The sequence below is a fragment of the Stigmatopora nigra genome, chromosome 3 (genome assembly GCF_051989575.1).
Source record: "Stigmatopora nigra isolate UIUO_SnigA chromosome 3, RoL_Snig_1.1, whole genome shotgun sequence".
Lineage (NCBI taxonomy): Eukaryota > Metazoa > Chordata > Actinopteri > Syngnathiformes > Syngnathidae > Stigmatopora > Stigmatopora nigra.
Window position 1 is genome coordinate 6,721,453 of NC_135510.1, and position 27,371 is coordinate 6,748,823.

At 38.1% G+C, this 27,371-nt stretch overlaps 2 protein-coding genes and 1 long non-coding RNA gene across 5 annotated transcripts; 2 read left to right on the forward strand and 1 right to left on the reverse strand.

The window, feature by feature from the left end:
- Positions 1-9: 9 nt before the first annotated feature.
- On the reverse strand, positions 10-7,200 carry tacr2 (tachykinin receptor 2). 2 transcript variants are annotated; one of them, XM_077712404.1, is made up of 8 exons: positions 6,962-7,200; positions 5,180-5,352; positions 4,800-5,095; positions 2,495-2,689; positions 1,659-1,809; positions 1,444-1,563; positions 1,161-1,237; positions 10-1,085 (listed from the first exon to the last, which is right to left on the reverse strand). In XM_077712404.1, exons 2-8 carry the CDS (start codon positions 5,312-5,314, stop codon positions 905-907), a joined length of 1,155 nt encoding a protein of 384 aa, XP_077568530.1. In that variant the 5' UTR covers positions 5,315-5,352; positions 6,962-7,200; the 3' UTR covers positions 10-904. The 2 variants fall into 2 exon arrangements, with proteins under 2 accessions (XP_077568530.1, XP_077568529.1); XM_077712403.1 differs by having other exon boundaries at positions 5,180-5,329; positions 6,962-7,198.
- LOC144193837 (uncharacterized) lies at positions 940-4,041 on the forward strand. Its single transcript, XR_013325781.1, has 4 exons — positions 940-1,295; positions 1,492-1,582; positions 1,673-1,816; positions 3,123-4,041. It is a non-coding gene; the product is annotated as an uncharacterized LOC144193837 (long non-coding RNA).
- Positions 7,201-9,868: 2,668 nt separating the features above from the next.
- On the forward strand, positions 9,869-22,256 carry tspan15 (tetraspanin 15). 2 transcript variants are annotated; one of them, XM_077712405.1, is made up of 8 exons: positions 9,869-10,036; positions 12,164-12,349; positions 12,569-12,643; positions 13,090-13,185; positions 17,322-17,435; positions 20,263-20,313; positions 20,803-20,919; positions 21,536-22,256. In XM_077712405.1, exons 1-8 carry the CDS (start codon positions 9,947-9,949, stop codon positions 21,701-21,703), a joined length of 897 nt encoding a protein of 298 aa, XP_077568531.1. In that variant the 5' UTR covers positions 9,869-9,946; the 3' UTR covers positions 21,704-22,256. The 2 variants fall into 2 exon arrangements, with proteins under 2 accessions (XP_077568531.1, XP_077568532.1); XM_077712406.1 differs by lacking the exons at positions 12,569-12,643; positions 13,090-13,185.
- The last annotated feature ends 5,115 nt before the right edge of the window (positions 22,257-27,371 follow it).

The following is a 27,371-nucleotide window of genomic DNA, read 5'->3' on the forward strand; positions in this document are numbered from 1 at the left end:
TGCTTTTTCTTGTAAAATATTCTGACATTTATTAGATACATTAAGGATGCAAACACGTTTGACCACGATTTCTTTATACGTAATATTTGACAAAATTGCACTAGTGTCACATTAATACACTTGTTTTGTTTTCAAAGCATAGCGTGAAGAAGAAGAAAAGTGCGGTGAGTGAAAGGAAAGTATTGTATGGAAATGAAAGGGTACTTTTCACATTTGATATTAATAACTATGCATACATTTACAATGATAATTATGATTTATGTTCTCCCCTGTATTGAATGTACCCAATTGTATTTATCTTCTTGATGGAATTGACTCATTATATATTGTTTTTTTTCCTCCAAAAAGGGCTTGATTTTTTCCAAATGTTTCATTTAAAAATGTTTGAATTTTTCTATTTCTTTCTAGATTTTAAATCTTGTTAGGATTATATCATATTTTTATATTTATTTATTTATATTTGTTAAACTAGATTCAAGCATCAACGGATTATGTTTCTGTATCGGCCAAAACAGAGTGTGGTAGAACAGTAATTGTTTTAATCATAGCAATGATAATAATCAAAGTGAAAATGTACTAGAAAGCCACGAAATTGGCAGTGACAGTATGTCTTTTGTGCTTTGTCCTTGTCTGTTCCTATTTTGAAAGCCTGCCACAAAAGCCACCCACAATGATCACCCACATTGACTTTTTTTCCCCTTTCCAATTGATAGTTTGCGCAGCAGGGCTGAGAGAAATGATTCATTTTGCTTCGTCGGTGTGAAATCGACTCCTCACAACAAACAGTTTATCTTTGTTCATTTATCAGTCACTGCCACCCTCCCAGCTCAAATGGATTGGACGTCTATCCCAGTGAACGGCAGCCAATGAGAAAAGGTGAAAGCACAAAGGCCTTTTGTTTGCACTATGAATGTCCACAACTTTTGTTTGTAGCAATGATGCTATTTGCATGCTCGCTATTTTTGCCAAGGCTTCGTGTCATGGTCACTCGGAAGGTGTGTGTCTGCTGAAGCTCCAGCTTGTCCTCCTCTGACACCTTGATGAAGGGACACCAAGAAAAGGCATGACGGAAACCTGCACGGAACCTGCGACACAAGAGGAACTTTTCAAAAATGAGGACTCCACTAGCCAAGAGGCGCCCCCAAATCGGAATGACTTACCTTTGGTTTAGACAGCAGTAAATGATCGGGTTGTACATAGTGGAACTCATTGCGAACCAAAATATGGCCAGATAAACCTGTCAAAATGTGACAATGTCAATCAGGATTGGGCAAACTATTCCACAAAGGGCCGAAGTGAGTGCAAGTTTTTATTCCAACTCACCAAGAGGAGACTTTTTGGCAACTATCCCAATCCATTTAAAAACTAAACATGCCTATACTACATGCACACGTCATTGAAAACATGGTGTACCGATTTGGAGACATGATGGACTTTGCTGACCTGTTGTATGTAACTTTGCTTGTAAATGTCTCTGTTGATTGATCCCAGGATGAAGTAGATATGGTAAGGCAACCAGCAGAGGGCAAAGGTCACCACCACAACCACCATCATCTTTACGACCTAAGCGACAAAAGGCTGCGTAAGTCAACCCCACCGCACCTATTTTATTTCGAATGCAATTCCAGCATAATAAGGTGAGGGGGGGAAAGAGTGACCTTTCTTTTTGCAGTGATCTGGCTATGGTAGTGGTCCGAAGCCTCTCCTGGGATGTGGCCCCCCCACAGTGTCTGCCCCACCAAACTGTAGGTTACCAGCATCACCAGCAAGGGGAGCAAGTAGATTAGCAATATCACTGCAAACTGGTAGCTGCAAGGTAGGAGGTTGATTTGTTAGCAGAAGTACTTGAGAAATTGGTCACTAACAAAACAATGGCATGAATTTTCTTTATAAAACTGATTTTTTTCTCCTAGAGGTGGGTATTATTAACACATTACTTGCTTGACTAATATTTTGAGGAAAATGTTCTCCACTACTTTGGGTTACACTTGCTTCATTTTGCTCTTTATTGGGGTTTTGGTTGGTTTGTATGCTATTGTGTCCCTCATGGTTTCCCTCTCATGTGACCAGGTGTGTACTTTGTAATCAACCATTGCTTGTCTATTTAAACCCTGTGTGTTTTGTCAATCTTTGTCGGATTGTCTACTTTGTTTTTTTCATGCCAAGTTGCCTTGTTTCAAGTCCCTCATTTCCCCAAGTCTTCCATGTCAGGTTTGATTTTGTTATTAATTTCCAAGTCTTTGTTATTTGCTTGATTCCCCACCTGCCTCAGTTATCAAAGTTTTGTTAGCACACTCAACGTCCTTGACTGCCTTTCACATTTAAGTCCAACTACGTTCCACGCTCGCCGCCGCACCCGATACTTGTGTATTCTTTTCACCTAGGTACCTTTTTGAATTACTTCTGTTCCCTTTACTTGTGTAATGTCTTTTTGAAGTCATGAGCCCAATATTTGGCTACACAATCCACCTCTGGTTAACTCATAACATCCCACCTGAGTTGATGGGTTCCTCCGTAGTCATCTGGCCAGTCCACCATGCAAACAGTCCTAGGGTAGTAAAATCTGGTCTGGCTGTAGTAGCACTGGGGGAAGGCTAGCAAAATGGCAACGCTCCAAATGACTGCGATTACAACCTTGGTGGAGGTGGAGGAGAGGCGAGGCTTCAAAGGGTGGATGATGGCCATGTATCTAAAGTAGTAGAAAAAGGTTAATCGATTCTCCGGAGACATGTGAGAGCCCTGGAAATCATATCTAATCTTTTCATTCGTTTCCCAAACCGCTTATCTTCACAGGTTGCGCGTTATTGGGGTTTGGGGATGGGGATGTTTTCCTTGTGCATTCTGTCTGCCTGATCTTTTTATACCTCATGTCTGTTGTGTCCCCTGTGGCTCCATTTCTTTGTGTGACCCAGGTGTTTGGGATTTGTCATCAACCCTTGTCTGTGTATCTAAAACCCGTGGGTAGGTATGTCTTTGTGGGAGTATTGTATTCCGGTATCCGTGAGTAATGTTTGGCTCGTCGTTGGTGTGCCTGTTTAGTTTTTATTTTGTTAACTTTGTCCCAGTTTTGATCATTTGTCTGGTTATTTTTCATTAAAGTCCTCTCGTCTTTTTGATTCAAGCTCCTAGGAGGTGTTGTTTCTAAGAGGACATTCACTCTTTGTCCATGGGCAGCCCCACAATATCCTGCACCCGTTTTGTATTGCCCCGCTGAAGAAGGATTTTCATCATGATAAGATTGGGTTCGATGCAGAGCTTATAAATGGTGGAGGACTATAATCCTTTGAATTGGATTAATTCAAAGATTTTATGAGAACCTGAGAAAGCCACAATCTTGACAAGCCTTTGTTCAGAATCAATGGCCCACATGATTGGGATTGGAGGACAGCTTCAGCCTACGTAAGCGTTCACACTCTTACTGTTAGCTTCTTCTTTGACGGCAGAAGGCCAACCTGTGGCACGCTTGGTTACTGTTTTCTTGAATATCTTTTCAAAGTGCTCATCTCATCTAGCAGTTATTGAAAGAGGCTCATTCTATTTCCCACTGGCATTCATTGCAATTCTAATGATTTCTTACTTTTTAAAGGAATTAGCACATTGACTTGTGAATGAAGTCAGCGTGACGGACGGCGTAATGGCCGCATTAGTTAAAAAAAAAAAAAAAAAAACGTGGCTCGGATCATTTCTGTCAAAGACGCTGCTTTTATGACAGCCTGGGATATGATGTTCCCGTGTTATAATAGGACGGAGAGAGAGAACAATCTACCTAATGTATGCTGTCGTTATTCTATCGACGCTTTGTGTATTTTACTCGAGTGGATAATAAATGGCCAGATCTGGTTTGGAGAACTTGCTCTATAGCAACATTGCTCTTAATATTTGTAACAAAGACAATCATGAATCATTGAGCTGAATCATTTAGCAGCACGGTGAATATTTAGCACTTTTATAACGGGATGATTCAACTTTCCGAGCCATAGCAGAATCAATACCGACCGTGGGGGCAGAAGTGTTGCTATGCAAGGTGATAATTATACAACATGTTATTTGAGGGTGTATATTTAGCTAATGACTAATCATCAATCAAACAATGCTTTATTGCATTTTGACAAAGTGCAGTAGTCGTCGATTCAATGTTTTCGGACGATAAACCGCTACTTTTGTCCTCTCGATTTGAGCCCAGCAATTTATGGAAGGTTATGACCTGTATGCGATTTTTCCTTTAGAATCATTTATCATGGTCTGGCTCAAAAAAAGTACAGCGTTTGTTCAGTTTGTTTGTTTGTCAGCCTATTTTTCTGCTTTTTTCTTTTTCTTCTCGACATTGACCTCGTAAAACCTTTATTAACCCGAGGCACATATTTACCATTCGAGTAATTCAAGGCAACACCACAAGGGACAAATGTCTCAGAACATATACTACCTATAGTGAAAATAAATGCAATTCTTTACTTTTAAAGCATCACTTCTGCTCAGCAAAATAGTCCATCCCAAAAGTGCATTGTTAGTAGTCGCTATGTGTTCCTCACCTCATAATTTAATGTCAGTTACTGTGGATGAATAATGTATCCTTTGCGGTGTATACTTTGATTTGCCTGGTGTTGAGGGATAAATGAATGTTAAACACTTACAAAAAGATTGAAATAAATAAAGCTACTATTGTAATGTCATTGCAGTCAGTACAAACTGTGAAGATAAACAGATTTTGGAGACAAACTATATCGTCATATTGCGTAATTGCTTTCCACAAACATTACAACGGATCAAAATGGGATGTTACCCCTCCATACTGCCCTTACCTGTCCACAGCAATGGCAGCCATGGAGTAAATGGACGAGAACATGGCGGTGATAGGGAAGAAATTCTGGAATCGACAGTAGCCCAAGCCAAAGTACCAGTCGTTGTGTAGCGCGTAGACAAAGTTAAAGAGGGTGTTGAAGGTCGCCATGGAAACGTCAGAGAAAGCCAGGTTGACGATGAAGTAGTTGGTGACGGTCCTCATGCGACGGTGCGCCGCAATGATCCAGATGACCGTCACGTTCCCGGTGATTGACACCAAGATGATGAGCGAGTACGCCAAAGCCCACAGAGCCACCTGAGGTCAGAAGAAAGAAGATTCTTAGGTCGTCGGCCATAGATCTTGTTCAGAGCTCAAACCCAGCTGGGAATTGCTCTTTACCTGCCAATCAGGCTGTTGGAATTGATTCCCCGTGGTCTCATTTGCATCCTCCAGCGAGTCAATCGTGACAAGCTGTGGAAATGAAGTGCCTTTCAGATGGAGCTCAATGTGTTCAATCAGATTCTCCGTGGTCATGTTCACGTCCCTCACCTGTTGACACAGTGGGAAACTAACTGGCACAAATAGAAATGCGTCAGAACGTCAATCCGTGTCCATGGTGAAAAACTGTATAGTACATTAGTGTTGGACTCTTAATTGAACTCTAGCTACCGTTATTTCTCGCTAACATTGTTGTCCACATGGGAAGCTCAGGGGGGTAAAAACTGTACCCTGTAGAGTACAATGGACCGGAAACTTGTAGTGTAATCTCAGACTTTTAGATGGGTTAATTGTTTGTATTTTAGCTACTAATGTTAATCCTACAAGAAGAAGCCTTCATTGCTTGTTATGCATGGATGCAGACTTAATTTTATTCGGCCAAAAAAATTCTGGCTTCTTAACTTGCTATAACAACTATTCGTACAAACTGTAATATCATTTTAATGGTACTTTAAAATTAGTTAAGCATTTGCTTATTCTCACAAAGGCTACCATACATAAAGAAGCATTTTCTTAAGAAAATGGGGAAAGTCAATGGAGCATTTGACTAGTGTTTGTCACACAAAAAAAAAAAATCACACAGCGCTGTCCTTGGTGCTTAATTAACGGCCCACTCAACAAGCATTTTCTTTGCTCTCTTTAATTTCTACTGTGTAATAAACGCCTTACAATTCTTGGAATCATTCCGCCATGTCAAGCCACTTCTACAATACAGGCCAATGCTAAATTTGAAATTTTAATGAGTAGCAATTGTCATAATAATCTAATTGAATGTCATTTTTTGTGTACCGTAGTTTCTGCACTATCAGGCACAATTAAAGACTTTCCCCAAAAGCCCGCAATGCGATTTTTAATCCGATGCGCCTTATATAAGATTTAATATTAATATTTCACACAGCACCATCTATTTGATGCATAAAACAGCTTCTAGCCACTACTAATACAGCTTCATCTAGTGGATGTATAACACAATCCCGTACTACTATTACTCCTACCACCACTACTAAAAGTACTTCTGATCCCGTCCTTCTTATACTATAAAAAACAAATTTTAAGATGGACCAATCATTGGAAGGTGCACCTTATAGTGCAGAAAATACTTGAACCCATGACCTGCGATAGACGTCCAATCATTTATAACTGGGTGCCTGGCAGAAATCAGACAATTGCCCAGTCAAATTGGATTGGACGTCTTTTGCCATTAGTGGCAATAAAAAATGATCACTTAATGGATATGATGTGATACGTGGGCAGTAAATGAGTTCATTTGAGAGAAAATGAGTGCATGAATAGAATATCATTTATATGATTAGGGCTTCCATTTCTTATCTTTTCAACCACATTTTAATTTCTTTTTGCTTTTATGTGGTCGTCTGAAGATGACTGGTCATTCTTATTAGGTTCTCGTCTAATTCCCTCCAAGACAAAAGCTGCATCACATATTTTACTTCATAATGAGTGAATACTTAAGCAAATCCGCAATGTGTGCAAGTGCAATAAACATTCCTAAACCAATATTCCCCTACCATCATTTTGAAATATTTGAATTGAAAAAAAAAAAAACACTTACACACATTCAATCAACCATATTCTCCCCAGTGATCAGAAACCCTTTACAAGGTCCACATCAATTATTTGGAAACAATTAACACATGAAAAAAATGAGTGGAATGCTTTTCTTACCTTCACATCTATGGCCAGCAAAGGGTCAATCAGTCAGTCATTCAGTCATTTGTGCGTCCAGTTGCTTCCAGATTACTGGCCAGAATTAAGTGCTCCTTGGTGCGATGGATAAGCAGAAGCTCCCTATTCATCCAGACACCCCCACTCACTCTCACACTCACTCTCACTCACCCTTCTCGCTCACTCTCTCTTTTGGACTTGCTCCTGGAATGTGAGACTGGCAGATCTGGCATCCACCTCAGTGTCTCACACACACACACACACACACACACACACACACACACACACACACACACACACACACACACACACACACACACACACACACACACACACACACACACACACACACACACACAAACACACACAGACACACACACTTGAAGGCATTAGTCTACCGTACGTGCTCGTGGTTTTTTTCTTATTTTTTTAAGTGTGAGGGCTCCTACAGCTGAGATGTTCACAGGTGGTGAGTTTTCCTGATTCCAAATTGGAGACATAAATGATTCATACTTTTAAATGTAAAAAAAAAAAAGTGTTATGTTGCACATCGTGTGTTTGGAAAATTCTATGATACGTTGTTCTCCAAAAATATATATTCTATTTGGTATACATCGTAGACTAATAGGTGAGATTTATGAGATATTGATTTTTTTTTTAAATTAACCAGAAGGTGACCCATAATATTTTTTTTGTATTAAAGTGAGCTGCTACCTCCTCGAAAAAAATGCTCTGTTTACAAATATTACAACAATGCAGATGGGTGAAAATATAGAAAATGGAGTAATACTACTAATCAGGATAGAATTATCATCTGCTATAAGGGCCATCATGTAAACGGTACTGTATATGGCTGTGAATATTTTTATTTTACCGGTTTATTGTACTCAGAGGACAGAGGTTTGATTAGAATAATTATAGTGCTGGTACACCTGGTCATCATATGAGAGGGATAAATAGTGTTTTATATTCCAGGAAGATTGTTACTTACTATATGGTGTGCTTCTAAATTCACTTGCTGTTCATTTTGGAACATGTTCAGGTCACTCATTGGCTAGACATCGAATGAGATGGGTGAAAGAAAGAATGTTTTCAGACCAGAATATTGGCGTGTTAGCCAGAAATATTGATTCGTCTGAGAGAGACAGGAATTTTCAGCACTTAGAATTGGCATTGGTAAACAAAAAGAGCAAATATTAGGTTATAGTATCATATTAATAGTATTTATTCACTTATATTCCGGCCCGCTGTATCCTCACAAGGATCGTGGGGGGTGCTGGAGCCGATCTCACGGCACCAATTGCGGCTGTCATTTGAAATCTGATTGTTGCAATTGTGTTGGCTGCACACTTTTTGCTATTAGATAAGAAAAGAATCAATAATTTTAGATAAAATGAATTTGAAAAGTAAAAACATATTTAAAAAGTAATATTTCTTCATTTTTTAATTATCAGGCCAAGAACAGAATATGCGTGCATGGCTCTTACCCTGTAAACAGCGATATGTTATTTTTCTCTTTGTATGTTAATGATAAATTACTATATGAGCCAATATAATGGCATAAAAAAAACTAATTTCTTGAATATAAATCTTGATTATTGCACAGCACTGCTCTGCATTGACTGTTAATGCCTGCCTGGTATAACTAGAGATTGTTGTGGGTGGCTTTTTTTTTTTCTTAGACTTTTCGCCCCTTTAATTTATCAGACAAATTGCATCTGGAATGTGGCAAGATAATGAAAAGAGCCCAGCAGTTTGTTTACGGTTTTGTGGATTCTTGTCTGGTTCCCAATTGTTTGGGTAAAAAATGGTTTTCCATTTGAACTTGCCTGGAGACAAATCCTATAAATGTTTGAAAAGCCTTGAGTATTCATCTTTCTTTTGGGCTTTGAAGGAATGGAATGAAGAAAGAAAAAAAAACAATAACCTTTGTAAAAGTTACTCCTATTGTGTTTTATGTAAAACTCATTGATTACATTTTGTGTGTGTAACTTTGACAGTTTGATGATGTCTGTGATTTCAACCATTATTCTTTTTTTTCGCGGCTTGTTGTCACTACTGTCTTTTGTTGGATGTGTTTGCACAAAAAGAATGTATTGAAGTTGCTGACTTCAGCTTAAACATTCATTCTCTTCTTCCCAGTGGTGTGTTTTTGTGCGCACGGAATGCTGACAAACATTGTTTGATAAGATCTTGGGAACGGAAAGTTTGGAATCAAAGTGAGCATTTGCATCATTACATTCAGAGAGGATGTGAAAGAAAGGAGCAAATTCAAGCAAGCAAGCACGTTTCTGTTCCTCCGTTGACCGGACAACAAAATTTCTGCATCTTTTGACCTTTTGTCTCATGTTTGTCACGGATCTCGGCCAGATACAGAATATTGATCGCTGATTAGTGTCAAGGACCTCACAGTAACCCTTTAAAGAACAAGTTGAGGACGTACAAAGCTCATTCTAAGTAGATTACAATACATAGAGACTGCCTTAGTGCATTTCACATTGAATTTTACAGACTAATGTAATAATATGATAGGGAAACAAAATAAATATTATATGTATTTTTTTCAATTGCCAATCATTCTGTTGATTTTTTGGAAAATGAAGTAACAATAAAAAGGGCTTCTTTTTCACAGTCTTAAATTTAATCATTACATGATATTGTGGGCCATAAATGTCCAATCCCTTTCAACTGGGAGGGGTGGCTGTAAATGTTCTTCTTTCATTCACCCCTCTCAGTCAAATTTGATTGGACGTCTGGCATTGTCAAAAAAAAAGTAATCATTCCTGCATGATAGGACTCAAATAGTTTATTACAAACAATGAATTAGTTTGCCTTGCTTTGTTCAAGAGATTGAAAATAGTGTTGTTATTTTCTTCTATTTTCCTTCTTGTGGCGGGTCCGTGAACGCCTCTCAGGTGAGCAGATAGAAAGCGGAAGTGAGTCCTCAATAAAAGTCAGACAAGCAGTCGTCACTGAAATACCACGATGGCAAACAGAGATGAGACGCGCTACTGTCATAGCTTCTCATACATCTTTCTTAAATTCATCCTCTTCTCCTACGCCATCGTTTGGTGGGTAAGTACGTGTTTTTCCCTCATGTCTATTGTACGTGTGCTCGGGGTGGTTGTGCACTAAAACTTCCCAACTTCCTCTTAAAAACTTTGTAAATTGTGAGGTAGCTTGAAGCTGTTTTTAGAACAAGTTGGGAAAAGACAGGCATTTTTTTGTTTTATTATTATTTTTTCACCCCTAACATAACGTAGTAAGCAAATTAATAACTTCCGGCTTTTTTCCCTATAACAAGATGGCCACACCCTCTATTACACCTTTGCACTGACTGATATCGACCTCAGTTCATTGAAGTGTAAACACAATGAAAGCGAGACGGATCTTGCAAACTTTATCTTTATTTTTTCTAAATCCACACGCTACTTTACTCCTACGAGTTTAGACAATAAAACCATTCAATTCAATAACCTGTCTTTTCCATTTTGCCTGGAGGCTTTGCTGCGCGTTGCCAGATTGGATAGACGATCTTCGGTCCAATCACACTGTAAATCCCGCCCATTTGAGGAAAAAAAACCGAGTCCAAATGGCAACCCCTCTCACCTATTTCAGATGTTTACACTTATACAATCCTATGTATAATTTTTGTATAATAAACCGGTAGTTAGTAAAATCATTGGAGTTTCACCAATAAGCATAATGGAAGATGCAGTTTAAAAAAAGTGTTAAAACTATTGCATATTTTCGTTTGAATGACCATAAATGTAAATAACTTGAAAATAATGATCTATTAATCATTTAAGCAAAACAAAAAAATGCATCATAACTTTTGTCTGTGCCAATAGCAGCCTAAATAGAATGAAATAGAATGTCTTAATTGACATTGCTCAGGTACATTGATTATTTTCCAATGCGTGAGGGTACAGGAGCCTATCCCAGTTAAATATGGGCAGTAGGTGTTATACAACCTGAATTGGATGCCAGCCATCTCTTTATTTTATTGTATTTATTATAAAGCCTCGCAAATGAACCCCACAGCTGTATTCTTCCAAGGGCAATGTAACAGGCTATTTCAGCTTAAACTGACGCCTTATAGACACTTAATCTGCTGTGTTTATGTGAAATCCTGTTGAATGAAATATGTGATTGAACACACAATGAATAAGAAAGAGAGACAGCTGAAGGAGGTGTCTGCGCTGAAGTAATGTGTTTATTATAGCGAATGAATGCTTCCCAGATGAAGGCGGCCAAAGAGATTAATGGCTCCTGTTTACCTTGCGTCTTCATGTTCCTGCTACACTTGGTCTCTGTGGAGTGTGGTTTATCTCAGCGGTTGCAGCACACAGTAATGAGCACTTTAGGTCAGGTTGTCACTTCCTTCAGGAATTGCAGAGCAAATCAAAGCTTCCAATGATGTTTTCACTGCTGAAGACACTGGCCCAGAGGTTTGCATTTTAATGCGACTCGGGATTTTTTTTTTTCAACCTCCCTTTTTTGATATTGTGTCCTATTTCTTTGAATCGCCTTAGGTATTTGTCTACCCATTCGCTGACAAAGTGCAATGGGCAGTTGATTCAAAACGACATGATTTTGCATCATTTTTAGGAGAAAATTATGGATCTGTGTGAGATTTGGTAGTTTATTTTTTAAAACTCGGACAGAATTCCATGTTTAATTGGTGTGTACAAATGTGGGCTAGTATTTTTTTTTAAGATGATCCTTAAAGAAAGGACATGAATTTTTAAAATAGGTCTTGGCATGTTAGTCAAGGGTTTTGTCAAACTATTCCAAAGATTTAGAAATATAGACGTTTATTATTACATCATGTTTCATACTACATTGAAATGAGGTGCATTTAGATTGTCATTCTTCCTCATGTGCTTCGGCCAAGACAGCACGTGCTGCTGGGTCGATATCAAGTCCATCTTTTGTGAGAATGACTATGGTCGACTCTTGCCCGCACGTTCCTGCCAGCATCTCTTCGTCCGCCTCGCTTGTCGGCGGGGGGTTGCAATTCCCGGCTGCTCGCTTCTACTCACGGAACCAGAGCCCAGAATGTAGGAAAGAAGCAAGTGTCCCTAGTTTAAAGAAGATGCAAATTCACAGGGAAAACCGTGAAAATATTGAATAGAAAATAAAAAATAAAAATAAAAAGACCAAGTGTATATATGTGTTTTGTTTTTTTTCCTCCCCCAGCTGATTGGTGGCTTCATCCTGGCAATAGGCATTTATGCCGAGGTGGAAAGACAGCGCTACAAGACACTGGAAGGGGTGTTCCTGGCCCCTGCTCTGATTCTCATTATCCTGGGAATCGCCATGTTCATCGTTTCCTTCATTGGTGTCTTGGCATCACTCAGAGATAATATCAATCTCCTCAAAGTGGTGAGTAGTGCACACTAAAAGCCTAAACACGGGTTGCTGAATGTACATTTCAGACCAAAATACATGTTTTCATTTACATTTTTCCAATTGGATCCCACCAGTGTGTTCTGGTACGTCCATAAAAACACGTATTTCTCGCTTTACACAATTGTTTCAGATTCAATTTTCTTTTTTTTTTTTTACTCTATCTTGACGATAGCTGCCCTCCCCTTTCCATAGTTCATGTATACACTGGTGGTGTGTCTTATCCTGGAACTGTTGGGTGGAATTTTGGCACTTGTGTTCCGCAACCAGGTAAAATGAGAACATTTATCTCCATTTCATTATTATTACTGTGTTTGTTTTTGATTTTGTGCTAAATGAAAACTACTGTGACTGGTCTATAGCTTGCCTTACATTCACAAGTTAAACATAAAATGATTGGACGCCTATCTCAGTCAGTGGCACTGAAAGAAAGGGAGAGTGAAAAAAGGCCACATGGATATTTAAGCACATTAATGTATCGTGATCCTGCTCTGCCAGATTGCATCTGACAGATGTGGGCTGTGAGACTGTCACGTTTTGATTTCCACTTGATCAGATCAGTCACCTTGAGAAATCAAGCAATAGCACAGTCAAAGCTGTCAGTCTTGGCTCAATTTGACACCATGATTGAAACATGCTGCCCACACTTCTACCTTTTCTTTACGTCCAATCTGCTTAATCCCCCCCCCCCCCCCCTCCTCCTCCCAAATGTCCAGACAGTAGATTTGCTGAACAAGAACATACGAAAAGGCATAGTTAACTACTATGATGACCTGGACTTCAAAAACATCATGGACTTTGTCCAGATAAAGGTAATGAGCTTTTTTTTTAACAGCTTGAAGACCTTATTGGGATTTAATTTGGATCTAAGGACAAGGGGTTCTGATTCGATTTAAAAAAATAATAATAATAAATGAATGAAATAAAAAAAATGATATCCTTAAAGCCCCAGTGGTTCCAATAGCATTTGATTTTGATATGGGGAAACAGTTTTACAGTTTGTTACTACATGGAAAAAGTAGCGTGTTTTTTTTAATGATAATGCACTTGAATCTGGGCAAAATATATATAGTTGTATTAAGTATTTTTTTTTAACTATTAGTCTAGTTTTTGGTAGTATTTCACATACAATGATTTTTAGGTTGGTTTCTTACCTGACATGTTTCTATTTCCATCTTGTGTCTCCAGAGGACTCCTTCCTAGTGGGGCATTAACAGAAAATAATTGAGAAACACTATCAGAGAGTAATGCATTTTTAGACAAAAGGCTACAAACTAACAATCAAGCCTTTGGAACCTATTGCCATTAAACAACCTCAAATGCATTTTTCCCCCCTCTTTAAAAATGCAATTACAAATCAAGACTTATTTCATATTCAAATGTAATCTGTGTGAGGAAGAACTGTTACATTGGCCATAAATGACAGTTCTATTATTTCATGTTAGTACCATGATCAATATGGTTTGATAAGGGAGGGAAAAAAAACTTGCACAGGCATGGCAAATTTGCCTCGCATGGGTACGACATCGAAGCAAAGGTAGTAAATTGATAATAACACAAATAAGATCAAATAAATATATAAAATAAATAAAAAATAGTTGTCTGAAAACCTTGCCTTTTGAGCCTGTTTTCCTCTATTTTATTATAACAAAAAAATTAAAATACAATAAAATTTCTTGAGTGTATATATTGTTGTCCCACCCATTCATCAATTAATCATTTTTTTCATTGATCAGTGTTAGTTTCTGTCAAACCCTCTATGCTAATGTCAAGTTGACCTTTTTTTCCAAATTTAATTCCCTCTCCCCCCAATGGAAATATGGCATTTGCTAATAAAAGGCTGTGTTTCAGGATAAAAAGCACAATTATCATACACACCAAAAGAGGTCTTGTTGGAATACATTTAATTTGTGTTTGAAGCAAACTCAGATGAAATTGTATGGGTTCCATCCGAAAGGGCATCCGTTGTAAAGTCTGCCAAGCAAATCATGCAAGTGACACTGTGCGGTGACCCATGAAAGGCCAAAAGCTGTAAATCCCTTCTGCTTTTAACTAAAAGGGAGATCATTCCAGAATAGGTGACTTCAAAATGATTGGAAACATGAGCCTTGACTTTTGAATTTTCTATATGCATCAACACTGGGTTACAAACAATCAAAGTACTGATTGAAGTCAACTCGACTCGCAAGCAAAAATATACGATAAGGACATCCCTTGTTTATATTGGGTCTGCAGTGCGTATGTTATTGAGAAAGCTCTTTTACAAATGTCCCTCCACTTGATTGCAAATTGAAGAAATAAATCACACGCGTGGTCCGAGCGTGTGGCCATTGGTTGTCTTTTACACGACTCCATCAGTCACTGTTCCTTCCTGCTACTTTAGCGGATGCGCTAGGCAGGTTTTGATTCATCAGCCTAGTTTGCAATGTATGTGAAAACACCCAGATTGTCAATGGAAATCATCCATTTATCATTTCATGTATGTTTTCATGCATTAATTCCATTGCACTTAAACAGTATACTGTAGTTGTAACATAACACGTGCCGTATTCTGCAAAACATATTTCCACAGCGGATTGGCCTGTTTAACGTGTTTTCTTCAAAGTCTATTTTGCCAAAAAATGTACTCTGCCTCTAAGTGGACTTTTACCAGCTCATTAAATCGTACTCATTCTAGGTGGTCCACAAGTGGCATATTTCTAGTGGGAACAAGGACATTCATATGAAAAGGAAAAAGAAATATTGACTCAGTTGTTTAGTGGTTCCATTGTACTCAATTCTTTTATTATGATCTTTTGAATGGTAATCCATTAAATGAGCTGGGTTTCCCTTTGCAAATTGGTTGGATTCTTTTCATTTATTTTAGCAATTCTGTAATATAGGGATGGGTTGACTTGAAAAAGGGTGTACCTGAATATTGCTTTTTTTTCAGTGTTGGACAGATGTAATGGCGTGGCACGGATTTTCTTGACCGACACTGTCGGTTGGGTTGGCAATTAGTGGCTCAGTTAGTGTTTCTCGCTGCTCGTGTACAGCCAGTCATTAGTCATTCGGTCAGGTGGGTGGCTTGGCAGTATGCCTAAAAAATATTTTACTCTCTGTGCAGGGGCACGTCCAAAGATTGTCTACCGGGGAAAAGGATATTTTGAGTAATCCGACTGTGATGGAAGAATAAGTAAGAGTCTTCTACCATTGGAAAACAAACACTTGGCCCAATCATTCATTAGTGGTTCCATTCCTGCTTGTGGTGGCAGTGCTTGTGAAAGCGATATGTAAACAACAATGTCATTTCAGTAGAAATTGTGAGGGAATGCAAAACGAGACGGTCAACTTGAGTAAAAATCAACTTGAGTACTAGTTGAGTATATTTGTGGGTCTGAGAAATAAGCAGAAGGGAATGAAAGTGGAAGTGGTCTCCCAATTATACTGTGGTGGAAGTGGATTTCTGTTTTCATTTGTGGTTTTTATTAGTGTAAGAAGGTTTTTTTTTGGGGGGGGGGGGGGTGAACGTAACAGTTAAAAGTAAACACAGAAGGGAAAGTGGATTTAGTGGACAGGGTACAATTATATGATCAGTCAATTGGAGTGAAAGTCAATTTTATTCTGGGTCTGTTGTGTAAGGAATGAACAAACTTGAATAGTAACTTAATAGGAGTGAAGGTAAGGGATTTTTTTTAATCGGAGTTGAAATTCAATGGAATTTAAATTAAAATGCTGTGGGTCTGAGTTGAAACTCAATGGAATTTAAATTAAAATGCTGTGGGTCTGAGTTGAAAGTCAGTGGGAATAAGACACATTTTTGGTTTGTCTGAAGTTTGGGGGAAATTTATGTCGCTTTTATAATTGAAAAATGTGCTAAACAATTTGAAATATGTCTCCAAATAATGTAATAATTAAAATCCATTTTACCATTTGAAATGAGGATTGTATTTTTAGGATTTCAATATATGAAGTGTAAATTCTTTAATTCTTAAGTGAACAGAAAAAGGTACACATTTGATTTCAGGACAATAACACAATACAAACAAAATCTTGTAAGTTACAAATTCAGAAAAAGTACAAATTAAAAACAAATAAAACAGATCAGTCTGACCTCTTCCTGGGAGTTGTAAAAACAGTCAGAAATATATAAACACACGGCGTCTAAATGTGGCACGACTCATCTATTTTGAGCTCTGGCCGTGATTGACAGATATCGACAAGTGCTTTCCTTTTTCCACTGACGAACACTCGTTATGACGGACTGGAGAGTCTTGCCAGGTGTAGTAACGTTAGGCTTTGTTATTGGTGGTCAGTCAATTTTCCCATTTTGAGAGCACGCTGTTCTCCAGATCTAATCATGTGTTTGCTGGTTGAGTTCTTTCCAATGCCAATGGCTTCACCATGTGTGTTCTTCAATACAGCACGTAAAGTCATTTCTGTGTTCTTTCACCCAGAAGACGGACAGTAAAGGAAATGAATGGAAAAGGAGACTATTAGTGTTCATTTCAGGTTGGATTCTATTCGTTGGTTTGAAAAGGGCTTGATTGTGCTAGGCTAAATGTTACAAAGTGATGATAGAAAATAGCTTGAGTGTTTTATTTAATCATTCAATTATGAAGTATTCCCTTGTTATGAATGGAAAAGTGAGCGAAATTATGGATTTATTGTTTATTGGCCCTCAAACATGATAAAGTACAATAAATTTTGGATGAAATATTTCCCGATAAGTTTGCACCCAACAGGAAATGATTTCAACGTCTTTTAAAGGCTGACAACCACTTAGAACTTGATTTTTCACCAAAGAGACAGACACAGAAAAGCTCCTAATTGCATGCAAATTTGCTTGCTTATTATGTCTCCCTTCAGCTGAAAATCATTCTGGTCATCATTTGTCATCTCAGTTTGTTCCTGCTTCATTTGAATTTTTAACCCTCTTTCTGTGTCTTATTTTGTTTTTCTTTCAAAGTTCTCGTGTTGTGGTGGCGAAGATTTTACCGATTGGTCGGTCAACATGTACCATAACTGCTCAGCGCGGGGTCCATTAGCCTGTGGAGTGCCTTATACCTGCTGCATAACTAAGGTGAGTCATTTTCAAAATCACAGTTTATTGGCAACATGACACACACTTACGCTAGTAATATTTTCCATCCTTGTTGATTTATTTTTAGATCCTCGTATGCTCTTTTCTTGACAGCGTATTCTTCCTTTTTTATGCTTAAATTAGTTACGATCACCATCTCGAGTCCACCAAACATAGGTTTCAGGCCCTTACAATATTGAATGCTGGTTCTTGCATAGAGTTTGGGGGAGGTTACACTGGGAAGATATTATAATTATGGGCCAGAACTGTTACTGACTTCTAAGCTTCCATGAAAACATTCAGTGGAAAACTTTTAATTTTGTCAGAAGAATCCTACATTGTTGAAAATTCCCCCAACACGACCTCAACTACACAAATGTCGCCCGCCACTTCCAATGATGCATTCTCTAATTGTTCAATTTAGAATACAGTATTAGCAATGGATAGGGGAGTCATTGATAACGACTAAAACTGTTTGTAAGTAACAAGATTGTAGAAAATGACTACTTTTCTGGAAATGATGCTTCATAAAACCCTTCCGCTGGTTTACTTGAATGGACGATGATATGCCAGGTAGCACAAAAGAGCCAAATAGTTGAGTTATTTTTCCTTGCCAAATCGAAAAACAAAATCAGCTTGCTCTTTGCAAATAATTGTTGCCTTTTGTCACCCTCTCCCACTGAGTTGATGGATATTGTTGTAGAGTAATAATGCTGTCGGGATGCTTACAATTTGCCATTTTTAGTCCCAAGAAGATCAATTCATACTTTTAACATTCATGCAAAAGCAGTCCCGTTTATTGCTGTAGTAAATCTAGCGGATGTTTCACAGCAACTCTAATTGCAGACCGTTTATAGTGTTCATGTTGTATTCGTGAACGAAAATCAAAGCCAATCAGGAAGCCATTTGGTTCAAGTCAAGCAAAGTTCAGGCTGGAGAAAAAATGAACCCATTTCACAAGTGTCTTTTACTACATGACATTAATAAAATGGGCAGAAAAAAACGGTGGCGTGAGTGGTTGGCGCGTCGGCCTCACATTTGTGGGGTCCTGGGCTCAAATCCAGGTCGGCCCACCTGGTGTGGAGTTTGCATGTTCTCCCTGGGCCTGTGTGGGTTTCCTCCGGGTACTCGGGTTTCCTCCCACATTCCAAAAACGTCCATGGTAGGCTAATTGACCAGTCTAAATTGCCCCTAGGTATGAGTATGAGTGTGAGTCCTCTGGGATATGACCCGATATGACTGAGGATAAAGCTGTTCAGAAAATGTGAGAGAGCGAAAAACAATTTTTCCTATGATTATAGTGTGGCGTTATGTTAAAAATCTTTCTGCGGGATCATCATAGTGATTATGCTGCCGTTCAAATCAAAACAAATAATATATATATACATATATTTACCATTCTTCTCAGGTGAACAAATTTAGTTTGTCTCTGAGCATTTGCCAAGCAAATCTGGTTCACAATCTCATCTGCAGCCGAGTTCCAAGTTTCCCCGCCCGCCTTGAAGCCCCTACACGCCATCCTTTTATTATTTTCTCCCATTAAAACTAATTTGGTTGCCCTGAGAACTTGCACAAATGACCAATATATGTGAATGAATGGATAGAAAGCCAGACGCCACATGAGAATGTTTCCCATCTGTTACTGCAAGCTGACATTCGTACACTTGGACTCAAAGGGCGCGTGTGCAGCTGCTACTTGCAGGGCTGAATTGATAACATGTTTGGGAATTCATCACCCTTCCAAGTTATTTCATGCCAATATTTAGCTCACGTGTACTCGATGTTACACTTGGCTTTGTTATGGGCTGTGGATATGAGAAGGCAATATTTGTTTTCATGCCCTCTCTTCAATGTCAAGTGTGGGTTACCCAAACATAATCCTTCCCTCAACGATTTTCTTCTCTTTGCTCATAATTTTGCTTTATCACTGTAATTATGTACTGACGTAATATGAGGTTATTCTGAATGATGGTGCAATTATTGGCGCAGGAGTTTTCGCTGTGGTTTTATCGCATGACTTCACAATTTCGGGCTTCTGCTTGAAATGAAAAATATTTAATATTATGCCAATACCCCATATTTGTATGGGAAGAGGCCCTTAGACGGGGCATCGGTATCAGCTAATAATAATAAATAGACCAATGCTTTATTTGATCTATTTGAGAAGAAGCACGTTTCTGCGAATTCGTTAGGGTTTCTGACTTACTAAATTGGAATGGATAACTTTATTCATGCCGTATTCGGGGAAATGCGATTAAATACTAAAGCAAGTCACTTTAAGGTGATAACAAATCATATTTTGAATGCAATTGATTCTCAAACGTGACTTAAAAGGTTTAATAATCCTTTCTCAGCTGCCTTGGCCACAGCCCTGAACATCAATTCTGGTTGTGAAAAAAGGGCTTTTCCTAATGCATTGTCTTGGATGGAATAACTATGGAAAGGGTAAAAATAAAAAGCCTAATTTGAGTGCAAAATGATTTTTCCACTTTTGTTAGGCCCTTACCTTGAATTGTCAGTAATCCGTAAGAGTTTTTAGTTGATGTGATAGAAGAGTTGGGATGCTCAAGTGGGGCATAGCAATGTTTTTCTTTCTTTCTATTTTATTCAATTGTATTTTTTTAAGCCTGGTGTGTTCAACACAACATCATTTCTGGCAATGTGGGCTTTTGAAACAATCCTCTTCCAAATAGGACATTGCCCTTTGGTCAAATGTTGTCATTTGGCGGCTGTCTATTTGAAAATTTGTGCCAAGCATTCTTTTTTTTTTTTTTTATTTCCAGGAAAACACACTTATTCTTTTCTACTTTCTTTTTTTCCTCTTTAGCAAAAGGAGGTCATTAACACACTGTGTGGCTACAAAATGTTGGAACAGGAGGTAAGGTTGATAAATTCACCCAACAGATATATAAAAAAAAGAAAAAACACATGTATTTCCAGGTGCACAAATTCAAACATTCATGGGTACATCAATTTTAGGTGCTAGCCAAAGGCAAACGTCATAAAATCGTTGTGCATTCATGCAGGAAGCGCATTTAGATTTGAGTTGTCAGGGCAGCACTGCACCAGAATGAAGTGCTCGTTTGAACTGTCTGTTTGTAGCTGTCCAATTATGTATGTATAAAAAAAAAATTGTTTGCTGAGTCAATGGCACTTTTACTTCTGCTTCTGTGATCTCAAAGTACGGACATGGAAAACTACTAACTTCTAGTTTTCACCTAGCAACAGAGAAGTAACACACTGAATCGACACAGAAATGATCCTTAACAACTGGAAGACTATTTCAATCCTAAAATGACGATAGACTACATAGCCACAATGTTCTTCATCCTTCCCGCCTGGTTCCGTTGTTTTCCCGCCTCATTAGCGCTTAAACTTGATCGACATGATCCACATAAGAGGCTGCACCGACGCCTTCTTCATTTGGCTAGTGGACAACTACAAGATTATGGCAGGACTGCTGCTGGGGATCTTGCTGCCTCAGGTACACACCGGCCGCCACTGTATCAATATTTTCATTTCATTTTCTGTGTATACATTTCGTGATCATGCAGTATCAATCAGCCTGACCTCACACACATGCACATATACACACTCAAGCCTGCATTTGCCAATAAAAAAAATACTGGTAGGCAATCAAAGTTTGTTGGAGGGCTTTAGCACATTTCTAACATTTCTCAGTAATGAACAGTGATGAAAGTGCAATTACAATTTAATGGCTTCTGCTCACAAACATGTCTAGTTAAATGTATTTTGTGTTAATCAGTTAAATGTCTTGACAATTTAGAAGCAACTCATTACTGTTTGAAATTGCAAAAACAAATGCTGACGAGTAGCATCAGCTTGCGGTTGGTTGCGCTATTGGTATTGTCCTCTTGATTTGATTGGTTCACTTAATTGGGTTTGAATCTGAGGAACAGTGTGAAAGGGCATTGGGGATCTTAAAAAACAACATGGCACATTTCTTGGGATGTCAAAGACCAAACATTTGAGAAATGATAGAGCTGGATAAATTGTGTTACAGTTATTGACTGTATTAAAGCGAAATGGAATAAACAGAGTCAGTTGAAATGTGTCAAACCTTTCATCTGTCTCCGTAGTTTTGTGGTGTGGCCATTAGCTGGTTGTACATCACTCGAGTCGAAGATGCCATCTTCTACTACAGAGATGTTCCGGACGGGCTTTTGGACTCGCACGTGCAGAGTGGACACCACAAAAGACAAGGCCGAGTGTCCAAGTGGTTCAGGTGTATGCCCGTGGTGGACTAAAGAGCATTTATTGGACTCGAATGTCTACAGAACAGGTTTCTTCTGGCCGCTCATGGACAAACACCATGAAGGGAAAGATTGAACAAATCGAATATTTCTTGTTTTAACATTCTGTGAAGCATTACATGACTTAGCGTTGTGATGCTGATTGGGACATTCATGAAAATGTCATGCTACTTCAACAAATATATGCAACACCACACCCGATAAGCCCGGAGTTGAATACGCTCTGGGAAACTCAGGAATAGGATGAAACCTTTTTAAATGATTATTTATTGTGTGGAGAATTGCCAAATTGTTTTTATTTGCCAAGTTTATTATTTTTTTTGTTCCTACATGAGATACTTTACTTTGTTTTACCTGATCGAGATGTGGTGTATTATGAATTCTGATGTATTTATGTTTGCTTCAATGTCATTGAGGGGGATAGATGTCCAATCCATTTTGACTTTGGGTTGCCAGACCTCTCAGTAAAAATGGGTTGGATGTCTATTGATGTCAATGGCAGCCAATCAGTTAATACATGAAATTAAATTGAAACTAATGTTTTTACTTTTCTTGATTTTTCCTTAACAGGACCTTATTCTCACCAATTGAAACTAATGTTTTTACTTTTCTTGATTTTCCTTAACAGGACCTTATTCTCACCAATTTTAATTGAATTGAGACACTATCTTTCTGTAGCAATTGCTTATCCAAAATTTAAAGTTTTTTTTTCAATCGTCACTTTGTTCAGATATTTTCATTTTTAGTCGTTTTAGAGTTTTTCTCTACCAATAACTTGGAAAAGATAAACTGCTCTCTCCCCTAGTCAAGTTGAACTCTCATTCCAATGTTGACCCCAATTTTTTTGTCCCAATCTATTGTGTTTAAAAAAAGAAAAAAAAAGGTTTGTTGCCAAAACCACGAGAGCAAAATCAGCCCCTCACTCATGCACCAAATCACACGCTGACCAGTCATGGAGTGAGCAGAAGACAATGTGATTAAGAACCAAACGTAAGTGGTCAGACGTTACACCACATGTTAACCACAACACTTGATCTGTCTGTCTAAATCTTAACAGAACAAGAAATGTTTATTGGTAACTGCTACGTCCACCATACTATCTTCCTTTACCTTCCTAAAGTATATATTTTTTCTCTTTCTGTCTCTCATTGATTGTTGTTCCTTTTAATTAGCAGGCTCCCCTCTCTAGGACTGCAGCTGAAGAAGAAGAGGCACAAAATGACTGTTAAATAGCTGGCCATCACCTTTATTATCACTGCCAATCTTTAAACCCAACACAACCAATTACCACTGATTCAATGGCATGCTAACGAATTGGCTGATTATATCATTTTAATTGATGCCTAATTAAGTCGACGGAGAGAGTTTAAATTTCTACTGTAATTTTTACTCCGCATTGCAGCAACTATGACATGTGGTCTAAATGATCAAGTTGAACTTTTAGAACTGATTGAATGATTATAATTAACTTTAAATGGGAATATTTATCTGCACAGCATAGTGTGAGAAACTACTTAATCATTTTGAAAATGTCTGGTTCCCAATTTAATTGGAATCAGTTGTTTTCAGGATAAAATGAAATGGAACCCAGAAATAAATATCAAGATAGTGAGCAAGATCAATTCACTGTCTGAAGCTCAGTGATGCAAACTGAAGGGAAATAATATTTAAAACCCATCATTAAAATTGAAAAAGAAAACACCAAAATATATCCAGTAAAAAATGTCGGTTTGTGAGTAGTCATAAAACAGATGGAGATAAAGGAACACAAAATGTCCTTGTTGAAAGAATAGCCCAAAAGAGGAAGCAAGACGTTCCCTTATCTTATCAGAAAACGAACATCTGGAAAATTGAAATCCGCCGCACCTCGTGGAAGACGGACACACGTTAATGGGCTGCTAACCAATCAGAAAAAGATAACTCTCAGCTTTGTTTTTGACTTGTATACTATTGTCTTTTTATCACTCCATTAAACCTCTGCTAAGATTAAGGTTCTTAGATGGGAATGAACATATGGAGTAAGTTTTTTCCCCCCCACATTTTTTATTCAAATTTATGTTATGTGCAAAAGTGAGAGTTGCTAGAAAACAAATTCAGTGTACACTGCACTCAATGCTTCCCACCCCATATATTTTTAATAATAAAAGTTGTGCCCCTTCAAAGTGATGTGTCACTTTAAAGTAAAAGCAATATAGATTTTTTTTTCCTGGGACCAATTGTGGTCATTCCAATACTGATATTGTACAACATCGACTTCTAGTAGTCGACACATTCAAGTGTGACAACCAACCCTGCTCTCCCCTACTTGTAATTGCTTTAATTATTGTTTTTAATGTCATCCAGCAAAAAAAGGTTGTTTTTTTTAATGTCAGTGCCAAAGATGTGTTTTATGTTTACGTTGATATATGTGAATTCCAAGGTCATATTCATTGGCTGCCCTTGACTGGTTTCGGCATACAATCATTTTTTTTCTTTTACTATTTATCACAACACATACTTTGTGTAAAGTACCATTGGGGAAATTGATTTACATGAAGTTCAACACAAGATGTTTTTCCATGTACTTTGATGAGTTTTCATATTGGAACGCTTGTCGAATTGACCAAGTGAAGTGCCACCTGTTGATTTGTACCAACCTCACACACACTTTATAACCCAAGCATATCTTTTTGTCTTCCAAAAGGTAATATTGTGCTCCATCTGTTCCTACCAAATGAGCTGCTGGCCCAATCTAATTTGGATGATTACAATAGTACTCTATTGTGTCCTGCTTCCAAATTCATGTTTTATTTTAAACATTTTCAGAAAATGACATGTCTAATAGTGACAAATGGATCAAGATGTTTTTTTTTTGTTAGTGTATGTCTCAAACATAACTTTTTTCATTATACAACATGTTAAAATATATTTTTATTATTCAGTTGAATGCTTTGTGTGTGCTCTATCTTATCTCAACTGACTTTTGGGTGAAAGGTCTGCTTGCAGTAAATCAAAAGGCACCTATAGAGAGAGACAGATTTTCTATTCACACTCCCAATCACAGTCATTCACTCAGTAAGTGGAAACTGAATCCACCTTACCTTACCACATGGTAAAATTCAAATTTTGACTTAAATTATTTTTTTTTGTATTGGAAAGTATTGTGAGTAAGAGAAAAATGTTCCTTTTAGATGTAACCCTAGACTTACGTATTATATTTTAAACATTTTTTTTCTCATTTTTTTTTTAAAGCTATGATCTCATGACATGTTCGTTTGGTATATAATGACTATTTTTGTATTATTCAAATTTTAATTGCAGGATGCAAATCATTCATTTTCCGTACCGCTTACTCTCACGAGGGATATCAGGGGGTGCTGGAGCCCATGCCAGCCTACCAAGCCTACACTAATACATAAGGGCATTTTTAGTATTTTAATGTATTTTTTTTACCTATAGGTTTTGGCACTAGCTGGATAAGCATCTGTCTTTACTGCCATCTTTGTTTCAATTATTTACATTACTTGCAATGGGGTTTCAGTGCCAATGAGTTCATGTTTATTTTTTCCCCTACGGAGTTTAACAACTTTTCTTATCAGCTTCAGCCAAGCACGGGTATACGAGTCAAGGAGTTCAGTCTCACATATAGAAAAAGTCAACTCCAGTCACACCTTCAGCTAGAAAAGGATGTCGAGCGTGTGAGTGTGAGCACCCGCGAAACCTCCAACGGCTTCAACGGGATGAACTTGTTTCCCGAGGAATACAAGCATCATGTAAGCAATCACATCTCCATTCTTTGGTCCAATATGGAGGCGTGCAAGACAGCGTTTTCTGCTGCTTTTGTCGCTTCATTTAATCAGCGTAGGCTGCAATACAATACAATCAAAGTGTGCCCACACATTTAAAACACTTTAAATTTTAAGGAAAATGCCATTACTAACAGAATAGTTTGTTTTTTTCTGTAAATGATCATTTAAATAATTTGCATATAAATCGGAATGTTGGAAAGTGTTTAGTGTGTTGGCCTCACAGTTTTGGGATCGTGGGTTTGATTCCAGGTAGATCCTTACTGTGCATCTTTTTCTGAGACTTGTGTGGGTTTTTTTTTGGGTACTCCTCTCGCATCTCCAAAAACATGCAGCAGGGTAGGTTGGTTGAGCACTCTAAAATGCCCCTAGCTATGATTTATTGTCAGTCTCCTTGTGCTTTGTGATTGGCTGTCTGTCTCCCATCTAGTGCCCCAAGTCAGCTGGGATAGGCTCAAGCACCCCCAAATGTCAGTTGATGATCAGGTTAAGTTTATTTTAATAACCTAAAATGCTTGCTTAGCCTACACAGAGAGTGAAATGTTACTGTTTGTCACTCTCATTTAATGGTGACTGATTTGTGTCCAGTTTGTGTCAAAAATAACGAGTCGGCCAATCAGGAGCTCGGCTTTTCCCGGTTCATCATACCGTGCATCCACAGAATAGTTTTGCTTTCATGGCTATTCCGTTTTCTTTTCCATGAGTTTTCAGGAAACTTGCCGACCCTGCAGTCCCATCATTAGCACGCAGTTGTAATTTTTGCCTTCTGTTATTTCAACAGGTGGCAATCTTGACAAGCGACACAAATAGCTCTCAGCATGTCACCATGTCTCTTTGTTGGGAGTTGATTAACAGCATCTCTTCAGTCATTCAGCTGTTATTGCCAAATGAATTGCCCTAATTAGTCTGGATGAATCCAATTATCTTTCCCGCGCTCTTTCTTGTATTTGTGTTCATCTCTTTGGTGCCAATTCCTTCTCTGAATTCAGGGGTTGACTTTGGAGTTAATTTTAACAGCTACTGAAACAAGGTGGGGTTGTATTTAGATAAGTTTCATCAACATGCGTGGCCCAGCGGTCGAGTGGTTAGCGCACCGGCCTCTGACTTTCGCGGGTTCAATACCAGGCGGGTTTGACCTGCCTGGGTGGAGTTTGCATGTTTTGTACAGTTACACTTGTTTTTCTCCCACATACTGAATATGAATGAATGATCAATACAACAAGGACCACCTCAAAGAGTACTACCTCAAAGACTACTACCTACCTTCATCAAGAACACCAGAAAATAACATGTTCTGAGAAAAAAAGGCACCCGCAGTTTACCCATTAAAGCCTTGCTCGTATTTCTCCAATCCAATTAAGAATTGATTTAAATTGAATAACCCTATTCATTCCTTTTATGCACTGCTTATCCTCACAATGTCCGCGGGGGGTGTTGGAGCCCTCTTCCCAACCAACTATGAGCCTGAGGTGGGGAACACCCCTAATTGGTGGCCATCCAATTACAGTGGATTATTAGAAGTTGATAAATGTGAAAAATTGTTCCCTGTTTGTCTTCATTGTGGATTATTTAATTTTAAATGGTTGAATCAGGCAAACGAGTACGAAAGATGTATAGAAAATATGTCCACAATTTGAAAAACGGGCAAAAAAGTGGAGTGAAAATTACAAAAACAAAAATCATTGACTGTCAAATTAAATGTAAAAATATCAGTCCGTATAACTAAAGCTTCAAAAAATAAAATTATGGGATGAAAAGAATTATTTACGCCATATAAAGTGAAATATTACTCAATATGTAATGCATCGTGATTGATTTAAAAAATAATAATATTTCTATGCTTAATTTATTCCTTGTTCTAATGTCGTCACCGGAAA

Bases quoted from the DNA above. Each gene is read 5' to 3' on its own strand.
- tacr2 (XM_077712404.1), bottom strand. From the start codon at position 5,314: ATGACCACGGAGAATCTGATTGAACACATTGAGCTCCATCTGAAAGGC. The intron at 5,096-5,179 runs GTAAAGAGCAAT...TTCTGACCTCAG, and splicing joins TCCAACAGCCTGATTGGCAG to GTGGCTCTGTGGGCTTTGGC. The intron at 1,810-2,494 runs GTGGGATGTTAT...CCTACCTTGCAG, and splicing joins GGAGGAACCCATCAACTCAG to CTACCAGTTTGCAGTGATAT.
- tspan15 (XM_077712405.1), top strand. From the start codon at position 9,947: ATGGCAAACAGAGATGAGACGCGCTACTGTCATAGCTTCTCATACATC. The intron at 10,037-12,163 runs GTAAGTACGTGT...TTCCTCCCCCAG, and splicing joins CCTACGCCATCGTTTGGTGG to CTGATTGGTGGCTTCATCCT. The intron at 17,436-20,262 runs GTGAGTCATTTT...TTTCCTCTTTAG, and splicing joins ATACCTGCTGCATAACTAAG to CAAAAGGAGGTCATTAACAC.